The 23195-nt window shown below is 44.5% G+C and overlaps 1 protein-coding gene across 3 annotated transcripts in view; it reads left to right on the forward strand.

The window, feature by feature from the left end:
- The window catches only part of lrba (LPS-responsive vesicle trafficking, beach and anchor containing), a 1157354-nt gene that overhangs the window by 428232 nt on the left and 705927 nt on the right, over nt 1-23195 (forward strand). For all 3 annotated transcript variants that reach the window (XM_070871469.1, XM_070871472.1, XM_070871473.1), the window contains exon 34: nt 7253-7317. In XM_070871469.1, the coding sequence (XP_070727570.1) occupies nt 7253-7317 (65 nt within the window). The remainder of the gene's footprint in view (nt 1-7252; nt 7318-23195) is intronic.

Here is a 23195-nt window from a genome sequence, read left to right on the forward strand (position 1 = left end):
GTCTTGAATATACTCAAAGACTGAGCCTCCACAGCCCCCTGGGGTAGATCAAATGCCTTAATTTACAGAGGGAAAAAATATGAACACGTAATTATTTTAGCTTGAGGCAGTGATTTAGTAAAGAAAAACAAAATTTAAAAAAGCTAAATCCAATGATTATAGAAATGTTTACTCAGTAGTTGCTGTAGATAATGAAAAGTTTATTTCTGAACATAAGATTGCTAATCAAATAGAAACTATTAACATATCAATTTTCGTTGAATAATGTTTGCATTCACTGACTATGCTACTTTTCATACAGTCAGAATCTTTGCTACAACAATGATATATAAGACACTTGAGGATGTCCTGAGGTGCCATATAAATGCAAGGCAGTTTCCATAAGCAGACCAACCATCATCCTATGAACAGAAACCCAAAGTTGAAACCTGAACTCTAATGAGCATGCACAGACAGCTCAGCTCTCTATATACTTCTATTCCTTACTCACTGGTTGCTTGAATTTTGTGGGTCTGGAGGTTTGTAAAGGAGTTTTTACTGATCAGATTGCTTTCCAATAAAGAAGTAACTTCTATTTTGAGTGCAGCATTTAAAAAAGAAACGTTTAAAACTAACAAAGATAAAGAAACAATAAACCAGTAATAACCAAGGAGATCACATGGAATGTCCGCCACATTCTCCTGTTTCCTCTGAAAGGGGAAAATACCATCACTGTCGACCACTATTTACCGACTAAAACTACTAGTTGGTTTATTTTCATGCTAGTTAATACACAGAAGCCAAATGATAAAGTAAGATAATGAATCAACATAATACCAAAAAAATGAAATTAGAATCATAGGAACAGGAGTAGAACATGAATCCCTTTGAACCTATTCTGCCATTCAAGTAGATCATGCCTGATCTGCACCTTAATTCCATTTACCCACCTTGGTTCCATAGTCCTCAATACTCTTGCTTGACAAAAATCTTTCAGTTTTGACATTTTCAATTGACTTCGCCTCAACAGCTTTTGAGGCCGGGCAGGGGGGCAAAGAGTTCCAGATTTCCACTGTCCTTTGTGAAGTACTTCCTAACATCATCAGATGGGTTAAAGAGCTGTATTTAAAAGATATTTCTTAGAGATTAGTATGCAGCAAGACATTTAAATGAAACAGTCAGATTTGTCTTGGTGTGCATTCTACATCTCTGTTGCATATAAAATGCAAACCTCAGTTCATCCACGTTCAGATGTTCTGCCATTCTGCCACACCTAAAGACTGACTGAGAATTTCCAAGTACTTATTCAGTCCGATGGCTTGATTAGAGTTGCAAATCATCCAGAATCAAAGGTAGGGACCAGGGCACTGAATGCTAATGAGCATGTTGTCGTGATTCCGAGTACCTGTTAATGCCTTAACCACATACAAATCTGCATGAACACACATCCTGTATCCAAGCTAATTTTCAGACCAACCAATCAACCTAGTCTGACGCTCATAGACAATTTGCCTCCTATCTTTCATTCTGAAATTTGGTACGGGAAGACTGCTTGCATTTTAACTAGTTAGTTCAAAAGTGAATGATAAAGACAAATTTAACTCACTGACAAGGTGGCACCCCAAGATGCTCCCAGCCTCAGAAAGCTCACAAACAAGAGCCAACCAAAACAATAGAGTATACCAAAGAACCCCCCACCTAGATCAGGGAAGAGGAAGCCAATCCCAAACTCCAGATCGTAAGCTAGAAAGAACCTACAAACTCTAACCTCATGCATCAAACAGTCATGCCTTTGTCTGACTAAATGCTGAATATCCAACCTTTTTCAAACATGATAAATCTGTGAGCGAGAAAGGAAGTAGGAGAGCACAATTCTTCAATCTAGGTTAATACTAAGAACCCAGGCCATGAATCATGCAGGAATCGACAGACAAGGACCATCACTCCCCTGTTACCCAGCTTGTACCTGCTGGGCCTACACACTAGAAAGCAAATACTGCAATACACAGGTTAATACATGGTCACTGTTAGCTTCAGGACAATGCATTCCCCACTTGATACAGATCAATCCCCACAACAAACATATGGGTGAAACATCTGTGGAGCATATGCCAGTCAGAAATGTGCAATTTGGGAAACACAAGGCAGTCCAGAAGCCATCCCTGGAAGCATATGTAACAAAAGGGAAATCTTAATTTCTGAGTCTCTCTACTAATTAAGTCCCAAGTTGAGAAAGCCATAAGTAAATTAGGGGACCACAAGTAGTGGAAAGTAGCTTATAATGCCAGCCAGCATCCCTGGGCACGAATGGTATCAGCAGACCGAGTGATTGGCCAGTGCCCGGTCTTAATGGTCCTTATAATATCTTGCTATTTGAAATATCTGACCCATCAATTGAACTGTCAAACTAACAATTTAGAGCTGGCACGAATGGTGCAAAATCAAAAATGAATGGTCAAAATAGAATTTTCTCCCTCTCAAGGTGGGGAGTCTGTTAGAAATTGGGGATACCTAAAAATATATGGTTATGTGAATGAAACAGTGAGGTAAATAATACTGTGTTTAAATGATTATTAGAGCTCGAGACAAGTAAGGGGAAAATGTAGAAGTTATGTTTTACTGGAACTGCATAAGTTTTGTTTTCCTGGAAAATGAGTATGAGAGACTTGAGCCTTGAGAGGACAGGGCCAGATGCGTTAAGGGTAGACAGTCCTCAGCCTGCTGTAAGGCCATGATTGGTCAAGTACAGGAAGCATGTAAAATGATTGTGAGACGATCCCTGACAGGTGGAAAATAACAGGAGGGTTGGCCTTTTTCCATGGCTTAAACAAAGAACTTGTCATGCTATTGGGCACCTTTTTTAAGGGAACAGGCTAAATGGTCCTGTCCATATTCTACTTCAGGCACACCCCTAAAGAGAATAAATGACCTAAAGAGCCTTTAGCACAGACGGTGGAGTAAGAACTCCTAAAGGTGAATTCGATACTGACTTCGGTCTACCACTCTTGGGTAGTTCAGGAAGAGTGGAAGAAGAGCTGTTCATGCACGCCAGCCGTTTGTCCGACCGGGTCCGGTACCAGCTACTTGTCATGGTTGTATATTTTTGTTGTATAACTAATGTGTTATATTTCACCTTAGACTCTGATTAAACACACAATATACCCACCATATTGGTTTCCACTTGATCCTTATTATTTGAAAGACCAGAGATAAATTAATCTAATTTCTAACACATATGACCTATACACCTCCCACACAAACTCAGACCACTATCCAAGTAAGAGGGAAACATGCAGAAGTATCCCATTCCTAATGAGTCACAATGGATAATACTCAAAATGTACAAGGCCCGTCACCATTTTTGTAAGACCATCAATAGCCCCTGGCCAGGCTATACCCTGGGACCGTCATTTATCCAGACCCCCCACAAACTATGTGATGCCAAACCCCTGCACAACATACCAACTACCCCAATATATTCCTCTTTAAGTACCAACATATGTCTCTCAGTACCTTGTGACATACTGTGCAGCGAGTTTAGAAAATAGATACATCGAAAATAGGTTCAGGAGTAGGCCACTCGGCCCTTCGAGACTGCAACACCATTCAATAAGATCATGGCTGATCATCACCTCAGTACCCCTTCCCTGCTTTCTCTCCATACCCCTTGATCCCTTTAGCTGTAAGGGCCATATCTAACTCCCTTTTGAATATATCTAACGAACTGGCCTCAACAACTTTCTGTGGTGGAGAATTCCACAGGTTCACAATTCTCTGAGTGAAGAAGTTTCTCCTCATCTCGGTCCTAAATGGCTTACCCCTTATCCTTAGGCTGTGACCCCTGGTTCTGGACTTCCCCAACATGGGGAACATTCTTCCTGCATCGAACCTGTCCAAACTAGTCAGAATTTTATATGTTTCTATGAGATCCCCTCTCATTCTTCTAAATTCCAGTCAATATAAGCCTAGTCGATCCAGTCTTTCTTCATATGTCAGTCCTGTCATCCCGGGAATCAGTCTGGTGAACATTCGCTGCACTCCCTCAATAGCAAGAATGTCCTTCCTCAGATTAGGAGACCAAAACTGAACACAATATTTCAGATGAGGCCTCACCAAGGCCATGCACAACTGCAGTAAGACCACCCTGCTCCTATCCTCTCGCCATGAAGGCCAACATGCCATTTGCCGCCTTCACCACCTGCTGTACCTGCATGCCAACTTTCAATGACTGACGTACCATGACACCCAGGTCTCGTTGCACCTCCTCGTTTCCTAATCTGTCACCATTCAGATAATATTCTGCCTTCCTGTTTTTGCCACCAAAGTGGATAACCTCACATTTATCCACATTATACTGCATCTGCCATGCATTTGCCCACTCACCTAACCTGTCCAAGGCACCCTGCAGCCTCTTAACATCCTCCTCGCAGCTCACACTGCCACCCAGCTTAATGTCATCTGCAAACTTGGAGATATTACATTCAATTCCTTCGTCTAAATCATTAATGTATATTGTAAATAGCTGGGGTCCCAGCACTGAACCTTGCGGTACCCCGACTAGTCACTGCCTGCCATTCTGAAAAGGACCTGTTTATTCCTACTCTTTGCTTCCTATCTGCCAACCAGTTCTCTATCCACGTCAATACATTACCCCCAATACCATGTACTTTAATTTTGCACACTAATCTCTTGTATGGGACCTTGTCAAAAGCCTTTTGAAAGTTCAAATATACCACGTCCACCGGTTCTCCCTTTTCCACTCTGCTAGTTACATCCTCAAAAAATTCTCGAAGATTTGTCAAGCATGATTTCCCTTTCCTAAATCCATGCTGACTTGGACAGATCCTGTTACTGCTTTCCAAATGCGCTGCTATTACATCTTTAATAATTGATTCCAACATTTTCCCCACTACCGATGTCAGGCTATAACCGATCTATAATTCCCTGTTTTCTCTCTCCCTCCTTTTTTAAAAAGTGAGGTTACATTAGTTACCCTCCAATCCTTAGGAACTGATCCAGAGTCTATCGAATGTTGGAAAAGGATTACCAAAGCATCCACTATTTCTAGGGCCACTTCCTTAAGTACTCTGGGATGCAGACTATCAGGCCCCGGGGATATATCTGCCTTCAATCCCATCAATTTCCCGAACACAATTTCCTGACTAATAAGGATTTCCTTCAGGTCCTCCTTCTCGCTAGACCCTCGGTCCCCTAGTATTTCCGGAAGGTTATTTGTGTCTTCCTTAGTGAAGACAGAACCAAAGTATTTGTTCAATTGGTCTGCCATTTCTTTGTTCCCCATTATAAATTCACCTAATTCTGACTGCAAGGGACCTACATTTGTCTTCACTAATCTTTTTCTCTTCACATATCTATAGAAGCTTTTGCAGTCAGTTTTTATGTTCCCTGCAAGCTTACTCTCATACTCTATTTTCCCCTTCCTAATTAAACTCTTTGCCCTCTTCTGCTGAATTCTAAATTTCTCCCAGTCCTCAGGTTTGCTACTTTTTCTGGCCAATTTATATGCCTCTTCCTTGGATTTAACACTTTCCCTAATTTCTCTTGTTAGCCACAGTTGAGCCACCTTTCTCGTTTTATTTTTATGCCAGACAGGGATGTACAATTGAAGTAAGTGTTTTCAAAACAATAGTTTGTTGTGAGTTTGTGCTATTTCAGGGTCTAAAATGCATGAGCTTATCTCACCTGGTGTAATGAATGACACTTAATAGATGTAGATTTGTTCCAGAAATTCCATTTAGCTGTCCTCCCATTTGGAGAGGAAACGTGTAGGAGTTTGAGAATTGAGGGTAACGGAAATATATTTTCCGTGTAAGTGCTGCTTTCATCCCATTTCTCAAGGAGCTGATCGGTTTTAGCTATCTTGTAGCTGGACCCTGTCAGGGTTCACCTTTCACCGAGAGGACACAACCTGATATTAAATGTTGAATTTTAATAGACAAAAGCATTATATAAATGGATAATGGAATATAGACGTGTTGTAACATGATGGGTATTATTTGGCACTTTTACAAGTTATTACAGTATTGAACATGTGGCACAATGGAAAATATTCATTCTTGTTTATCTATTGGTAGTTTTGTAATATCTATGCTGACAATCCATATTTTCTGGTTGCTCCTTCTGTAACCTACAAATATTTGGCTTGAGTAAACCTCTCGTGACTAAGGGCCCAAATTTGCCCAGGAGTTGCTCTTTTTTTTGGAGCAACTTGATTTTTCTGGAGTATCTTAAAAGACCGGGAGGACACCTCTGCGCTGCTAGATTAGTGCCATGGGATATTTTATGTTCATCTGTGAGAGTAGATTGGGGCCTCGATTTAACGTCTCATCCAAAAGACGGCACCTCTGACAATGTCAGCCTAGATTATTTACTCAAGTCTCTGGAGTGGGAACCCACAGCCGTCTGACTCGGGCGAGAGTGCTACCATACTACCAATGTTGTATGTCAAACTAACTAAATAGGAGGAATTGGCTGTTTGCTAAATGGGACTGAGCACTACTCTCGAGGAGGAAAATATAATCTCCCTGTACCTTTATTACATAAATTCAATTGTATCTCATTTTAAGTATAGTTACTTCTCTGTTTTGTGATTCATTGCTCTAAGACGAATAGAATGAGCTGCAAATATGGTTTGAAATTTCTGAATAACAGCAATTTACAGTTTAGGAATAGGTATGAATTTATTGACTCAGTTAATTGCATCTTACAACCCATCTCTTTGAAGTGCTAAAATATGATTTCCGGCACTTTAGAAGCATTAGTGGTCAGGTCTGAGGCTCTTAGTGTGTTTTTTTCAGTACCACAGGGAGACGGCTACCTCAGACCTTTATGTACTCTGCACATCAAATTGTTTTATTGTTCTTGTAATGCGTGTACATGCAGTGTTGAAATATTAAATTGTCGTGAAAGATATTTATCATTAAGCTGTTTCCAGAACTATTAAAACTCACTTAAGGTTTGATTCAGCTGAGGCTTATTTGGAAGTTGTTTAGACTAGGGTGTTCCTTGGTAATTGTGTATGAAGTGGATAATGCTGAGCTATATCATGATAAATATGTTTTCTTCTCTCATATGGCATTTTCTATCTTCACTAATTATAAAGTAAAGATTTATAGTAAGTGTCAGTCAGTTGGCAGCATTGGTGTGAAGGCTGTGAACCATATGGATCACATGGCAACCAGATTTACTTTTGTGTGGCTTCACTCGGGAAGCAAACTCCAATTTAATTTTTTTTCTCCAATTTGTATTACAGGAATGGCAGAACTCAATTCAGAAAAATGCTGGTCTTGCATTTATTGAACTTGTTAACGAAGGAAGGTAAGGTTTTAGTATTTTTCTTTCTATGTGTAGATCTTTACCAGATGAAGCTTGTAGTTATTAAAGAATTTGCAAAATATTCAAATACATCCACACACTGACCCTAGATTCAAGCTTCAGAGTTCAAAGATTCATAACACCTGCATATAGTGTTAGTGAGCAAGGGACAGACTGTGATCTTTGTCCCATGGTTACTGCTGCCAAACTCTTAATCTGTGGGGCAGTTTTTCAGTAGAGAAATATATTGTTCCTTGAAAATTTTGCCTGGATACCTTTTATAAGAAAATTGTATTATTTTCCCGTTTTATAATTTTGTACAGGAATACATGGTTAATATGTCATATTTTGGATAGAAACAATGCCTATTGAAGGAACTTCAGATTAACAAATCCACTTTTTAGGCCCAATTAAGAATGCAAAGATAAAATGAAAACACATTGACAATGTGAGCAATGCCCTGCAATATTTATTCGCTTAAATCCTCTGAAAATATTTTATCGGTATCACGTACTGTATGCTCTATATGAAAAACACATTGAGTAAACATCTATGAATTGCAACATTTTGTGGATTGTTCTGCCCCCAGATATGGCTTTCTTTCTTGTATTTATGCAACAGCAGTTTTGTTTATCTTTTTACAAAACCATGCAACATAAATTATTTCTGATGGAAAATAAAACTACCTTGCAACGAGATTGATTAAATGTATTAAGTTGCAGAAGGTTTATGATAAGTGTAACAGCATTACTGTTCTGTGGGAAGGGGGGTGGGGGTGGGGGTGGTGGGGAGAGAAGATGGGAGTTTTGCTACTGAATTTGATCCCAGGGGCCAGTGTAAAGTAACAAGGGTATTGGGTTACAATGGAAAGACCTGGCCTGTTATTGTTTCTCATTATATGGTCCTGACCTGCTTTGACCTCTTGCAACAGAATGGTTGCTCTGAATTTGGCCCTTGATTAATGTTTTATGAGCACTGATAACACCAGGAATCTGTGCACATGCAAAAGAGTTGGTAAGGTCCATCTGGATTAGATGTTAATCATTAACAAATCAATTAGTGATGTAGAAGTGTAAGCAATTGCCAGCCATTTTTTGATGATCTGTGTTCAGGGAGCACAGCAAGGTCTTCCACAAAGTTCATGTGGTTTAAAAATCCAGTCTGATTTTATTAACTGGACCAATGGGATGGTATCATAATTCTTCTTAATTCCACATCTTCCATATATTGATAAAGTATAGCCTAACTTAAATTATGGGGAAATTATGTGATGATCATGCATTTGCAAATACATTGTCTGCTTCAAAAACAAATCAAGTATCTCCATTGCTGGGTTTTCATCATTATCTGCCAAAAGCTCTTTTAAATACTATGCAAAATTGCAGTGGTCCATCCACAATGATGCTAAAACACTCATTAAATCCAACCATCCCCAATTGGGCATTGCTGAACACAAACGAACACTGATTTGGTGCTGAACAAACACTTTTACCAAAATATTTGAGGACTTAATAACAAACTTTTATGCTTCTTGCTCCTAAGCACTCATCAGTACTGAGAAAATGCCAGAACGAACCATGCAATAATGTTTAAATTAAGGTGGATTATACGCGATCCTTCCAAAGAAGATAATAGTACCTGTACAATTGAGATTTTGTCCAAAGATGCGTATATTAAATTTACAAATATCACTGAAGATTAAAATGATGTTCAGTTGCCTCCTTTGAATCTACAGACAGCTACAGACAATGAGTGTGGGCCAATGCACCAGGAGCCTTTGCTGCACGAAAAGGAACTTGTATTTGTATAGCGCCTCAAACAGAAAAAAAGCTCAAGGTGTTTCACTGAGCCAAAGAAAGAGATGTTGGGAGGGATGATCCAGAACATTTATTTTTATTTGTTCCTGGGATGTGGGCTTCGCTGGCAAGGCCAGCATTTATTGCCCATCCCTAATTACCCTTGAGATGGTGGTGATGAGCTGCCGCCTTGAACCGCTACAGTCCTTGTGGTGAAGGTACTCCTGTTCGGTAGGGAGTTCCAGAATTTTGACCCAGCGACGATGAAGGAACAGCGATATATTTCCCATTCAGGATGCTGTGTAACTTGGAGAGAAACTTGCAAGTGTTGGTGCTCCCATGCGCCTGCTGCCCTTGTCTTTCTAGGTGGTTGAGGTCGCGGATTTGGGAGGTGCTGCCGAAGAAGCCTTTGCGAATTGCTGCAGCGCATCTTGTAAATGGTACACACTGCAGTCACGGTGCGCTGGTGGTGGAGGGAGTGAATGTTTAATGTGGTGACTGGGATGCCAATCAAGCGGGCTGCTTTGTCCTGGATGGTGTCGAGCTTCTTAAGTGTTGTTGGAGTTGTACTCATCCAGGCAAGTGGAGAGTATTCCATCACACTCCTGACTTGTAGCTTGGAGATGGTGGAAAGGCTTTGGAGAGTCAGGAGCTGAGAAACTCGTTGCAGAATACCCAGCCACTGACCTGCTTCTGTTGCCACAGTATTTATGTGGCTGGTCCAGTTAAGTTTTTGGTCAATGCTGACCCCCAGGATGTTGATGGGGGATTTGGCGATGGTAATGCCGTTGAATATCTAGGGGAGGTGGTTAGACTCTCGCTTGTTGGAGATGGGCATTGCCTGGCATTAGTGTGGCGTGAATGTTACTTGCCACTTATCAGCCCAAGCTTGAATGTCGTCCAGGTCTTCCTGCATGCAGGCATGGACTGCTTCATTTTCTGAGGAGTTGCGAATGGAACTGAATACTGTCCAATTATCAGTGACCATCCCCACTTCTGGAAGGTCATTGATGAAGCGGCTGAAGATGGTTGGGCCTAGGACACTGCCCTGAGGAACTCCTGCAGCGATGTCCTGGGGTTGGGATGATTGATCTCCAACAACCACAACCATCGTCTTTTGTGCTAGGTATGACTCCAGCCAGTGGAACGTTTTCCCCCTGATTCCCATTCACTTCAACTTTACTAGGGCTTCTTGATGCCACACTCGGTCAAATGCTGCCTTGATGTCAAAGCAGTCAGTCTCACCTCACCTCTGGATTTCAGCTCTTTTGTCCATGTTTGGAGCCGAGTGGTCCATGTGGAACATAAGCATCGGTGAACAGGTTATTGGTGAGTAAGTGCCGCATGATAGCACTGTTGACGACCCCTTACATCACTCCGTCATCATTGAGGATGGGGATATTCATGAAGCCTCATGACGCAGGAGCTGGAGGAGTCTTTGAAAGGCCTCACCTGCAGCAACACGCACAAAGGTCTGTTCATCTATAACAGATGCCTGTTCGGGATTCGGTCGGCCGCGACAATCTTCCAATGGAACATGGAGAGCCTGCTAAAGTTAGTTCCTCGCACCGTGGTTTTCCAGAACGACATACTGGTAACAGGTCGGGGCACCATTGAGCACTTGAAGAATCTGGAAGAGGTTCTTAGTCAGTTGGATTACGTGGGACTCGGGTTGAAACGCTCGAAGTGTGTTTTCCTGGCACCGGAGGCCGAGTTCTTGGGAAGAAGAATCGAAGCAGATGGCATCAGACCCACCGACGCCAAGACGAAGGCCATCAAGAATGCACCAAGACCATGTGTGTGACCATGACGGAGCTGTGGTCGTTCCTGGGACTCCTTAACTATTTCGGTAATTTCCTACCTGGGTTAAGCACCCTGCTTGAACCCCTACATGTGTTACTGCGCAAGGGAAATGACTGGGTATGGGGGAATTCACAAGAGGCTACCTTTGAGAAAGCCAGAAATTTGTTGTGTTCAAACCCTAGTAAATGATTAGTGCTAGCTTGCGATGCGTCATCATACGGGGTCTGGTGTGTGGTACGACAGGCTAACGACTCGGGGATTTTGCAACCGGTTGCTTATGCGTCCAAGAGTTTGTCCAAGGCCAAAACGGCCTACAGCATGATTGAAAAAGAGGCTCGGGCATGCATTTACGGGGTAAAAACAATGCACCAGTACTTGTTTGGCCTCAAGTTTGAGCTTGAAACTGACAACAAGCCACTCATATCGCTGTTCTCTGAGAACAAAGGGATTAACACCAATGCCTCTGCCCGCATCCAAAGATGGGCACTCACGCTGTCGGCATACAACTACATAATCCGCCACAGACCGGGCACAGAGAACTGTGCTGACGCTCTCAGTTGGCTACCATTGCCCACCACCGGGGTGGAAATGGCACAGCCTGCAGACTTGCTCATGGTAATGGATGCATTCGAAAACTAAATGTCACCCGTTACGGCTTGCCAGATCAGGACCTGGATCAGCCAGGATCTTTTACTGTCCTTGGTAAAAAAAAAATTGTGTCCTCCATGGGAGCTGGTCCAGGGTCCCAGCGGAGATGCAGGAGGCGATTAAGCCGTTTCACAGGCGCAAAAACGAAATGTCCCTGCAGGCGGACTGTCTGTTGTGGGGCAATCGTGTGGTCTTGCCCAAGAAAGGCAGAGATACGTTCATTTGTGAACTGCACAGCACCCACCCAGGCATTATAATGATGAAAGCCATAGCCAGATCCCATGTGTGGTGGCCCGGCATTGACTCAGATTTAGAGTCATGCGTGCGCCAGTGCAACACTTGCTCTCAGCTGAGCAATGCACACAGAGAGGCACTGCTAAGTTTGTGGTCGTGGCCGCCCTCCAAATCGTGGTCGAGGATCCACGTGGACTATGCGGGCCCATTTCTAGGCAAAATGTTCTTGGTTGTCGTGGATGCTTACTCAAAGTGGATTGAATGTGCAATAAAGCCTATGAGCCATGTTTTCCACGCACGGCTGCCTGATGTCCTAGTTAGCGACAATGGGCCGTGTTTCACCAGTGCTGAATTCAAGGAATTCATGACCTGCAATGGGATCAAGCATGTCACATCTGCCCCGTTCAAGCCCGCATCCAACGGGCAGTTCAGACCATCAAGCAAAGCTTGAAACTCGTGTCGGAAGGCTCCCTGCAGACCCGACTGTCCCGAGTTCTGCTCAGCTACTGCACCAGACCCCACTCACTCACTGGGGTTCCCCCAGCCGAGCTGCTCATGAAAAGGGCGCTCAAAACAAGGCTCTCTCTTGTCCACCCTCATCTCCATGATCACGTGGAGAGCAGGCAGCATCAACAATGTGTGTACCATGACCGCGCAAATTTGTCACGCCAGCTTGAGGTCAATGACCCTGTGTTTATACTCAATTATGGACATGGTCCCAAATGGCCCGCTGGCACGGTCAAAGCCAAAGAGGGGAGTAGGGTGTTTCAGGTCAAATTGGCCAATGGATTAACATGCAGAAAACATTTGGACCAAATCAAATTGCGGTTCACCAACAGCTACGAACAGCCTGAAGAAGACACCACCAACTTTGACCCTCCAACACACACACGTGGCAACCAACATCATGGTTGACCACGAAGCCGAACTCGCCATCCTTAGCAGCCCAGCAAGGCCGACTGCCCAACAGCCCAGTGACGAACTAACCAACTCACCCACACCCACTTTTGTACCGAGACGATCGACAGGGGAGCGAAAAGCCCCAAATCGTCTCACCTTATAAATAAGTGTACTATTAACTTTACGAGGGAGTAATGTTATGTATTTAACCCCTTGCAACCTGTATAACACTATCACCAGAGGGCCTACCTGTGAAGTCCCAAGGGATCCCAGCATCCCGTAGGAGCACTGTATATAAGCAGGCTACCCACGAGGTACTGGCACTCTGGAGTCTTATTAAAGAAGCTGAGGTCACATTTGCTCATTGTTCACAGTACTCACACTCATCATAAAGGATGAAACTATCAGTGGGGCAGTGCTGTGTGGCGGGGGCAGGTTAGAAGAGGACCTTTATCTTACAGATGTTAAGTGTGAGGCACATGCTCTCGTACGCCTCATTGAAGGTGTTGACAATGGCTTGGAGTTCGGCTGCTTACTGTAATTCGATGACAGAGGATGGGGCGACCTTGGATTTGGCCTGGAGGCGGTGGAGGTTGAACAGATTCCCGTTTTCCTGTATTTTAGCTCTACTCCAGTTAGGAGCTTGCTGAAGGTGAGATGGAGCATTGCAGCAAGGAAGATTGAGAAGCGCGTTGGTGCGATGACACAGCCTTACTTGACCCCGGTCTGAACGTGGAATGGGTCTGTGATGGATCCGTTGGTCAGGATCATGGCTTTAATGTCATCGTGGAGCAGGCGGAGGATGGTGACATACTTTTGAGGGCAACCGAATCTGACGAGGATGCTCCATAATCCCTCACGGGTGACGGTGTCGAAGGCTTTTGTGAGGTCAAAGAAGGCCCTGTATAAGGGTTGGTGCTGTTCCCTGCATTTCTCTTGTATCTGCCGCGCGGTGAAGATCATGTCCATTGTGCCCCTTAGTGGGCGGAATCCGCTTTGCGATTCTGGGAGGAGCTCTTCTGTCACAGGGAGAAGCCGATTGAGGAGGATTCTTGCGATGACTTTCCCGGTAGTCGACAGCAGGGAGATTCCTCTGTAGTTACCGCAGTTGGACTTGTCACCTTTCTTGAAGATGGTCATGATTACAGCATTTCTGAGATCTCCTGGCATGATCTCCTCCTTCCAGATAAGAGAGATGAGGTCATGAATCCGCACCAGTAGTGCTTCTCCGCCATGTTTTAGTACTTTGGCATGGATTGAATCTGCTCCTGATGCCTTGTTCTTCAGTTGTCGGATGGCCTTTTCAACCTCGTACCGGGCTGGGGTTGTGCTGAGATGGTGGTGGGTGGCATGCTGGGGGATGGAGTCGAGGACACTCACTCGAAGACAGAGTCTCGGTTAAGGAGATCCTCGAAGTGCTCCTTCCAGCGGGCACTGACTGCCTCTCTGTTCTTGATAAGCACTTCTCTGTTCTTGGCCAACAGTGGGGTCGGGCCTTGGGTGCTTGGGCCATCGGTCATTTTGACTGCATTGAAGAATCTTCGCATGTTGTGGTTGTTGGCTAGCTGCTGGATTTCTTGTGCTTTCTCCACCCACCATCTGTCCTTTACGTCGCGGGTTTTCTGTTGGTCCTTGGCCTTCAGACATCTGTAAAGCTGCTTTCTTGCCCTCGAGTTGTGTTGTTGCTTCCAGTCCAAGAATGCCTTGAGCTTGCAGCATATAAGCTCCTTGATCTCCTGGTCGTTCTCGTTGAACCAGCCTTGGCGTTTCCTGGTCGAGTGAATGAGCGTCTCTTTGCAGGTGCTAATTATGGAAGCCTTAAGAGCAGACCAGGCACTGTGGACGCTCTGGGTCACTGGGAGTCATTAGGTTGTTAGCGAAGAGCTGGCTGAATAGGGCTTTCTTAGCAGGATCTTTGAGTGCTCTGGCGTTGATTTTCCTGCAGTATTGTTTCTGTTGCCGTTGCTGTTTTGGGGCAATGTTGATGGTGATGACAGAGCGAATTTGGCGGTGGTCTGTCCAGCAGTCGTTGGCTCCTGTCATGGCGCGGATGATGCGCACGTCTTTCTGGTTCCTTGCCTGGAGGATGACGTAGTCTACCAGATGCCAGTGCTTGGAGCGAGGGTGTTGCCATGAGGCTTTATATTTGTCCTTCTGTCGGAACAGGGTATTGGTTATGACGAGGCCGTGTTCTAAGCATTTCGTCAGGAGGAGGGTCCCATTGGAGTTGGCTGCCGATCACACCTCCCCAGATCAGTGTCCTTTCCAACTCTGGCGTTGAAGTCACCAAGGAGGATCAGCTTGTCACTTGTTGGGATTGTACGAGGCTGGAGTAGAATTCCTCTTTGGTCTCGTCTATAGCTTCCAGTGTTGGAAAGCATTCGCTGAAGACCGTGGCGCACTGGTTTCGGGCTAGGGTGAACCAAAGAATCATGAGGCGTTTGTTTATCTGGCAGGGGTGTCTCTGAGATGCTCACGAGCTCGTTTTTTTACGGCTTAGCCTACTCCATGAGGTGGTGTTCTGCTTCTGGTTTACCTTTCCAGAAGAAGGTGTAGCCACCACCTTGTTGTTTGAGCTGGCCTTCCCCTACCTGACAGGTCTCGCTTAGGGAGGCAATGTCTATGTTGAATTGCCCGAGTTCCCGGGCAACGATTGGGGTGCGGCGTTCCAGTCTGTTGCTGTTGAGGTTGTCCATGAGGGTCCTGACGTTCCAGGTCCCGAACCTCATCTTAAAGTGCAGAAGATGCCTGTGCATGAATTCTTTTAACGTGGGATGGCCGATTGCACACCAGCTACCACACAGGCTTGACAGAGCAAGGTCTTGGTCCAGTGGCAAGGGGATCCAAGACGACTGGAGACCAGGCTCTGCTGTATGGGGCCTAGTTCATACACACATGCATACTGCTACTGTCGTCCTTCCTCCTTCCCATAGGACCACTCTCCCTGGGTTTCATAGGACGCAGTGGTGGCCTCACTAACTCGCTGTTGGCCTGTACTGCGGTGCTAATGGGCCACGACCCCGCTGCTGGTTTACACTGCGCCGCTCCTGCGCCATCATCCCGCTTCTGGTCTATGCTGCGCCGCTTCTGGGCCACGACCCCGTTGCTGGTCCAAGCTGCGCCGTGCCCTGGGATACAGTCCCGCTGCTGGTGTACACTGCGCCGCTCCTGGGCCACGACCCCGCTGCTGGCCTATGCTGTGCCGCTCCTGGGCCACATCTACGCTGCACCGCTTCTGGGCCATGACCCCGCTGCTGGTCTGTGCTGCGCCGTGTCTGGGCCACGATCCCGCTGCTGGTTCAGACTGCGTTGCTTCTGGGCCATGGCAGCTGCAAAGCACAAAAATTGACACAATTCAAAACGAAGTAGTTTGCTTGAGCAGTGCCCCTGCCTCTGGACTCGATATCCACCCACTTCATTACTGGTACACTGTAGTTACAGTTTATATGATCTGCACGATGCACTACAGCAACTTACCAAGGTTATTCAATGGTATCTTCCTCCTATTTTTTTTTCCAATTCTGGGCACTGCATCTTAAATGAAATATTAGACTTGGGGCAGATACAGCACAGGTTGACCAAAATGATATCTGGGCTTAAAGGGTTAAATTATGAGTACAGGTTGTTTAAACTTGGGTTGTGCTCTCTTGAATTTAGAAGTTTGAAGGGTGATCTAATTGAGGAAATAACAAAGGGATTACATAAGGGATTACCCTAATTCCTCTGGTGGAGAATCCAGAACACGGGCATAAACTTAAAATTAGAGCTAGGCCACTCAGGAGTGAAATAAGGAAGCACTTTTTCATACAATGATGTACTGAAAATGTGGAATTCTTCTATATACTTGAAGGGGAAAGATTTGCTAGGCAATGGGAAAAGTGTAGGGGAATGAGCAGGCTTAGGCACGATGGGCCGAATGGCCACCTGCCCTGTATTCTATCGGTATGATATGCTACATCCTGCCTTCAGATCATGTGTAGACTGCAGTGGGTAATTTTTGAAATTCTTGATGAATGCATCCCTATGGACAATGCCGTGTTTACTTGGAGGTTGGAAGGTGCCTTCTTTCCCTGCTCACAAAAGGTTTCTGTATCCATTTCTTCGGTTTTGTCTTGATTTTATGGATAGCTCAGAAGGCATTAGTGGACAGTGAAAGTTCTGCAAACCAGGGTTCTTTGACATCATGGAAATGAGCAGAGGCAGAATCCTACTGCTTCATATGAGGGATGTCCTCTTGCAGCTGGGGGAAAGGTAGGGAATCAAAAATTGTGTCCAAACCCTGACACTTTCTGGTGTGCAGCCTGGTATTGGAATTTCCTCCCTAAATAGCTCTCTTTCCTCTTTTAAGACGCTCCATAAAATCTACCTCTGCCCTAATTTCTTCTTGTCTGGCTCGGTGTCAAATTTTGTTTGATAACGCTCCTGTGAAGTGCCCAGGGATGTTTAATATGCTAAAGGCGCTATATAAATGCAAGTTGTTGTTGAAGATGATGATCATTATATCAGTGTTATTTTTCCCCCGTGCTGGATATCTTCATTAGTTCCTGTAGGTCATCATCTAAGAAGAGTTTATAACACAGAATGAAAACTGTTTCTGCGGTTGTCCACTAAATTGGTTGGGTCTATCGTGTGTGATGCCCTGTATAACACACATTATCTCCAGCATGTATTTGCTTTGGTTTACATCACTGGTTGTGTTGCATCACTTCTTTTACATTTGCATTTGGAACCTTATGGAATCACCTGTTGAAGTGTTGCTTGCAAGCTGTATGGAAATTGTATTAACTGAACCTGCACTAGCTCCCAGTTAGGAAGTTGGTTTAGTTCTTAGAAAATTAATATACATATTATTTGAACTCAATGTTCAAATGTGTATATTTAAGTTTCTTTCTTGGAAAACTGTTAATTTAGGTACACAGAATTGGGGAGCTGCAAGCTCTTATTGTAAATCAGCCATATTTGATGTAGCATTCTGACAGGATGGCCCATTGGGTCTTAGCAATAGATTTTACCTACAGTTCAGAACTGTGATGTCATTTTCTCTGTGTGGATGCTTGCAGTCTTAAGCAGTTGGGCCAAAAATTGTGGTTGGCGACGTAGCTCTGGAGTATACCGCTGACCTGCGGAAAGTATGCCACCGACCTTTCGAAAAGAATACATCCTCAGCTTGTGCGAGTCCCAGAACGGAGACTTGTTCTTCCGCGCTGTAGAGTTCTGCTCAGCGTAAGACATCAGGAAGGCCAGGAGCACAGCGTACAGCTAATGCGTAAGGGAAGACACGCCCACTAAAACAGTCAAAACTAAGCCACACCCACACGCAGTTCTCTGTCTTTTACATTGAAATTACCTTCTAAATACTTCTTTAAAAACTTTAAATTAAACTGATACTTGGACTTACTCCATATATCAGCATTTTTTTAAAATCCAAAATCATATTTATTAGCCCCTATCTATACAACTTCCTGTTTAGATAGTCAAGGAAGCTCTACAAGTAATGTTGTTGAACTTCTGAAAGAGATTTCCAGCCATTTATTCAATGTTAATTTTCAGGGTTAAAATATATTATTCAGACCTCATTTAGACAACAACAACTTGTATTTATATAGCCTTTAACGTAGTGAAACATCCCAAAGCGCTTCACTGGAGTATTGAGATTAAAAATTTGACACCGAGCCGCATAAGTAAAAATTAGTGCAGGTGATAAAAAGCTTGGTCGAAGAGGTATGTTTTAATAAGTGTCTTGGAAGGAGAAAAGAGAGGTGGAGAGGTTTAGGCAGGGAATTCCAGAGCTTGGGGCCTAAGCAACAGAAGGCAAGGCCACGAATGGTTGAGCGATTATAATCAGTGATGCTCAAGAGGACAGAATTAGAGGAGCACAGACATCTTGGGAGGTTGTGGAGCAGGATGATATTCTAGAGATATGGAGGGGCGAGGCCATGGAAGGATTTGAAAATAAGGATGAGAATAAGGGCGAGGTAGGACACGTGCAGCCGTGTTTTGGATTACCTCTAGTTTATGTAGGATAGAATGTAGGAGGCCAGCCAGGAGTGCTTTGGAATAGTCAAGTCTAGAGGTAACAGTCATGGATGAGGACTTCAGCAGCAGATGAGCTGAGGCTAGGGTGGAGATGGGCGATGTTACGGAGGTGAAAATAGGCGGTCTTAGTTACACTGCACATATGTAGTCGGAAGCTAATTTCAGGGTCAAATATTGAGAGTTATCACCGAAGGAGAACCCTCAATAAGATAACCTTTATGAGACAGAGGTCACTCAACCCGTCTCACCTAGGATTCCTGACCAATTTTGAGCTGCAAAGAAAGGACTCATGTTCTTTAATCAAGCCAGAGAATTTATTGAGTATCACAAAGATATACAACGATAATACTCAACAAAGGCAACACGTATACAGCGAGACTTGGGTCCGACAGTTCCTGCTTCCAAGCTCTCTGGGGCACAACCTTCTGTTCTTGCTGTGTTCTGTTGAACGTAGTCGATCTTCTTCCTGTAGATGTGTTACCGATGTTCTGTAGCCTCTCTCTTTTATCCCCCTCGGGGTGCTAGTGGCTCACTATATTAGGTCATGGATCGTTTAGGTCGAAATGGTTGGATTATGGTCATATTTTGTTCGTTCATGGCCTCCTATATGTCCCAGCACATGCACCTCGTACAGGTGGTTCCTGTTTTCTGCTTTTGCAAGAGATTCAAAGTTCATACTTCCTCTAGTACTGCTTGATTCCTGCGGTTTTACAACTGTCTACTGTGAAGCAAGTACAGATATATCCCAACATTCTCTACCATTATTCTTACACAAATGTTTGACGGTTGTGTCTTAACAAAGCAAGTAGTAACACAAAGTCAGTAACGCAGAGATATTGTTAAAACAACATATGTGAAGCTACCAAATCCTGCAATATGACACCAATGTTGTGAACAATGTGGCTCAGCCTCAGGCAGAGGTTGGGGAGAGGGAAGGAGTCGGTGGCTAGGGAATGGAGTTTGTTGGGGGGACTGAAAAAAATGGCTTTGGTCTTCCCAATATTCAATTGGAGAAAATTTCTGCTCCTCCAAAACTGGATGTTGGACAAGCAGTCTGACAATTTAGAGACCGTGGAGGGGTCGAGAGAAGTGGTAATGAGATAGAGTTGCATGTCATGAACGTACATGTGGAAACTGACGCTGTGTTTCCGGATGATGTCGCCAAGAGGCAGCATATAGATGAGAAATAGGAGGGGGCCAAGGCTCGATCTTTGAGGGACATCAGAGGTAATTATGCGGGGCTGGGAAGAGAAGCTGTTACAGGTGATTCTGTGGCTATGACTTGATAGATAAGAATGGAACCAGGCAAGTGCAGTCCCACCCAGCTGGACGACGGAGAAGAGGCGTTAGAACATAAGAACATAAGAACATAAGAAATAGGAGCAGGAGTAGGCCATACGGCCCCTTGAACCTGCTCCGCCATTTAATACGATCATGGCTGATCCGATCATGCACTCCGGTCCACTTCCCTGCCTGCCCTTAACCCCTTATTCCCTTATCGTTGGAGAAGAATAGAGTGGTTAGCCGTGTTGAAGACTGCAGACAAGTCGAGAAGGACAATGACAGTTAGTTTGCCTTTGTCACAGTCACAAAGGATGTCATTTATGACTTTGATGAGAGGTGTTTCGGTACTGTGGCAGGCGCAGAAACTGGATTGGAGGGATTCAAACATGGAATTGCGGGAAAGATGGGCACGGATTTGAGAGGCAACAGCACCTTCAAGGACTTTGTAGAGGAAAGGGAGGTTGGAGATGGGGCGGTAGTTTGCAAGGACGGAGGGATCGAGGGTTGGATTTTTGAGAAGAGGGGTGATGACGGCAGATTTGAGGGAGAGGGGGACAGTACCTGAGGAGAGAGAACCGTTAACCAAGTCAGCTAATATGGGAGCCAGAAAAGGAAGTTGGATGGTCAGTTTGGTGGGGATAGGGTCAAGGGAGCAGGATGAGCTCGGAAAGGGCAAGATCGGAGAGAAACTGGAGAAAGATGTGAGGTCAGGGCTAAGGCATAAGAACATAAGAAATAGGAACGGGAGTAGGCCATACAGCCCCTCGAGCCTGCTCCGCCATTCAGTATCATGGCTGATATGATCATGGATTCCTCTCCACTTCCCCACCCCTCCCCATAACCCTTATCGTTTAAGAAACTGTCTATTTCTGTCTTAAATTTATTCAATGTCCCAGCTTCCATATCTCTGAGGCAGCAAATTCCACAGATTTACAACCCTCAGAAAAGAAATTTCTGATCATATATATTTTAAATGTTATTCCCCTTATTCAAAGATCATGCCCTCTAGTTCTAGTCTCCCCCATCAGTGGAAACATCCTCTCTGCATCCACCTTGTCAAGTCCCCTCACAGTCTTAAACGTTTCGATAAGATCACCTCTCATTCTTCTGAATTCCAGTGAGTAGAGGCTCAACCTACTCAACCTTTTCTCATAAGTCAAACACTCATCCCCGTAATCAACCTTGTGAATCTTCTCTGAACTGCCTCTAATGCCGTATATCCTTTCGTAGATATGGAAAACAAAACTGCACGCAGTATCGCAGGTGTGGCCTCACCAATACCTTATATAGCTGTAGCAAGACTTCCCTGCTTTTATACTCCATCCCCTTTACAATAAAGGCCAAGATACCATTGGCCTTCCTGATCACTTGCTGTACCTGCATGCTATCCTTTTGTGTTTCATGCAGAAGTACACCCAGGTCCCGCTGTACTGCAGGACTTTTCAATCTTTCTCCATTTAAATAATAACTTGCTCTTTGATTTTTTTTTCTGCCAAAGTGCATGATCTCACACTTTCCAACATTATACTCCATCTGCCAAATTTTTGACCACTCACTTAGCCTGTCTATGTCCTTTTGCAGATTTTTGTGTCCTCCTCACACATTGCTTTTCCTCCCATCTTTGTATCGTCAGCAAACTTGGCTACATTACACTCAATCCCTTCTTCCAAGTCGTTAATATAGATTGCAAATAGTTGGGGTCCCAGCACTGATCTCTGCGGCACCCCACTTGTTACTGGTTGCCAACCAGAGAATGAACCATTTATCCTGACTCTCTGTTCTCTGTTAGCATGGATAGAGAATTGACTAACGAATATATTACCCCCAACCCTGTGAACTTTTATCTTGTGCAATAACCTTTTATGTGGCACCTTGTCAAATGCCTTCTGGAAGTCCAAATATACCACATCCACTGGTTTCCCTTTATCCACCCTGTTCGTTACATCCTCAAAGAACTCCAGCAAATTTGTCAAACATGACTTCCCCTTCATAAATCCATGCCTGGCCGAATTTTGCTTTTCCGAATGTCCTGCTTCTTTAATAATGGACTCCAGCATTTTCCCAACCACAGATGTTAGACTAACTGGTCTATAGTTTCCTGCTTTTTGTCTGCCTCCTTTTTTAAATAGGAGCGTTACAGTTGCAGTTTTCCAGGAGGCTTCTTTAGAGAAAGTTTGGCCTGGTGGGCTAGGGGAAAGAACGGAAGAGGCAGAGAAGGCCGAATGGCTGGTCTCAATCTTAAGAGACAAAGAAGTCCAGGAGCTCCTCACACTTATTGTCGGAGGTGAGGGTGGGGACTGGGGTGAGGTGTTTAAAAAGACGGTTAGCAGTGGAGAATAGAAGCTGGGGTTTATCTTTACATTCCTGATTGATTCTGGAATAGTGAGCGATTTTGGCAGACGAGAGCAGGACCCGATAGTTCTTTATGTGGTCCAGTCCAGGTGAATGGCTAAACCAGTTGTTTGTTATATCCGTTCAAGTCTGCGTCCCTTGGACTTAAGGGAGCGAAGAGCAGGACTTGTAGCAGGTGGAATGGCCAGAGTGAGAGAGAGTAATTGTTTTAACAAGGACGAGGTAGGGCTTCAAAGGTGGTGGTGAGGGTGTGAATGAGCAGATCGGTAGCTGCAGAGATGTCATGGTGAATGGACGGTCAAAGGCTGGACAGTTGGGAGTTGATAAGTGCAGTTGTAAGAGAGTCAGAAGAAAGTTTTTCCAGAGATGGAGACAGAAGGAGGTACAGGTGGGGGGTGAGTGGATGGGGGATGTGGGTGGAGAGCGATACGAGGAAGTGGTCAGAGATGGCCTTATCTGCAATTGACACGACTGGAGTAGCAAGGCCACAAGAGATGGCAAGGTCGAGGGGCTGGCCATGAATATGTGTTGGGGAGCTAACATAGAGGGAGAGATTAAGGGAGGATAGGTGGCTATTGAACTCAGAAGAGCGAGAGCATGAATTGAGATGGAGGTTGAAATCACCGAGGATGAGAAGTCGTTCAGTGCAGAGGGAGGAAATTAGTGAAGAAATATCGGTAATAAATCTTTTATGGTACTTGGGTGGGCGGTAGAGAATGAGAATTTTAAATAAGACGAGAGAGGTGGAAAAGGGTGAGATGCTCAAAGGAGGATGCCTGAAGAGTCGGGGGACAGACCAAGGTGTGATTTGCTGATGAGAGCCACACT

This window comes from Pristiophorus japonicus, chromosome 2 (genome assembly GCF_044704955.1).
Source record: "Pristiophorus japonicus isolate sPriJap1 chromosome 2, sPriJap1.hap1, whole genome shotgun sequence".
Lineage (NCBI taxonomy): Eukaryota > Metazoa > Chordata > Chondrichthyes > Pristiophoridae > Pristiophorus > Pristiophorus japonicus.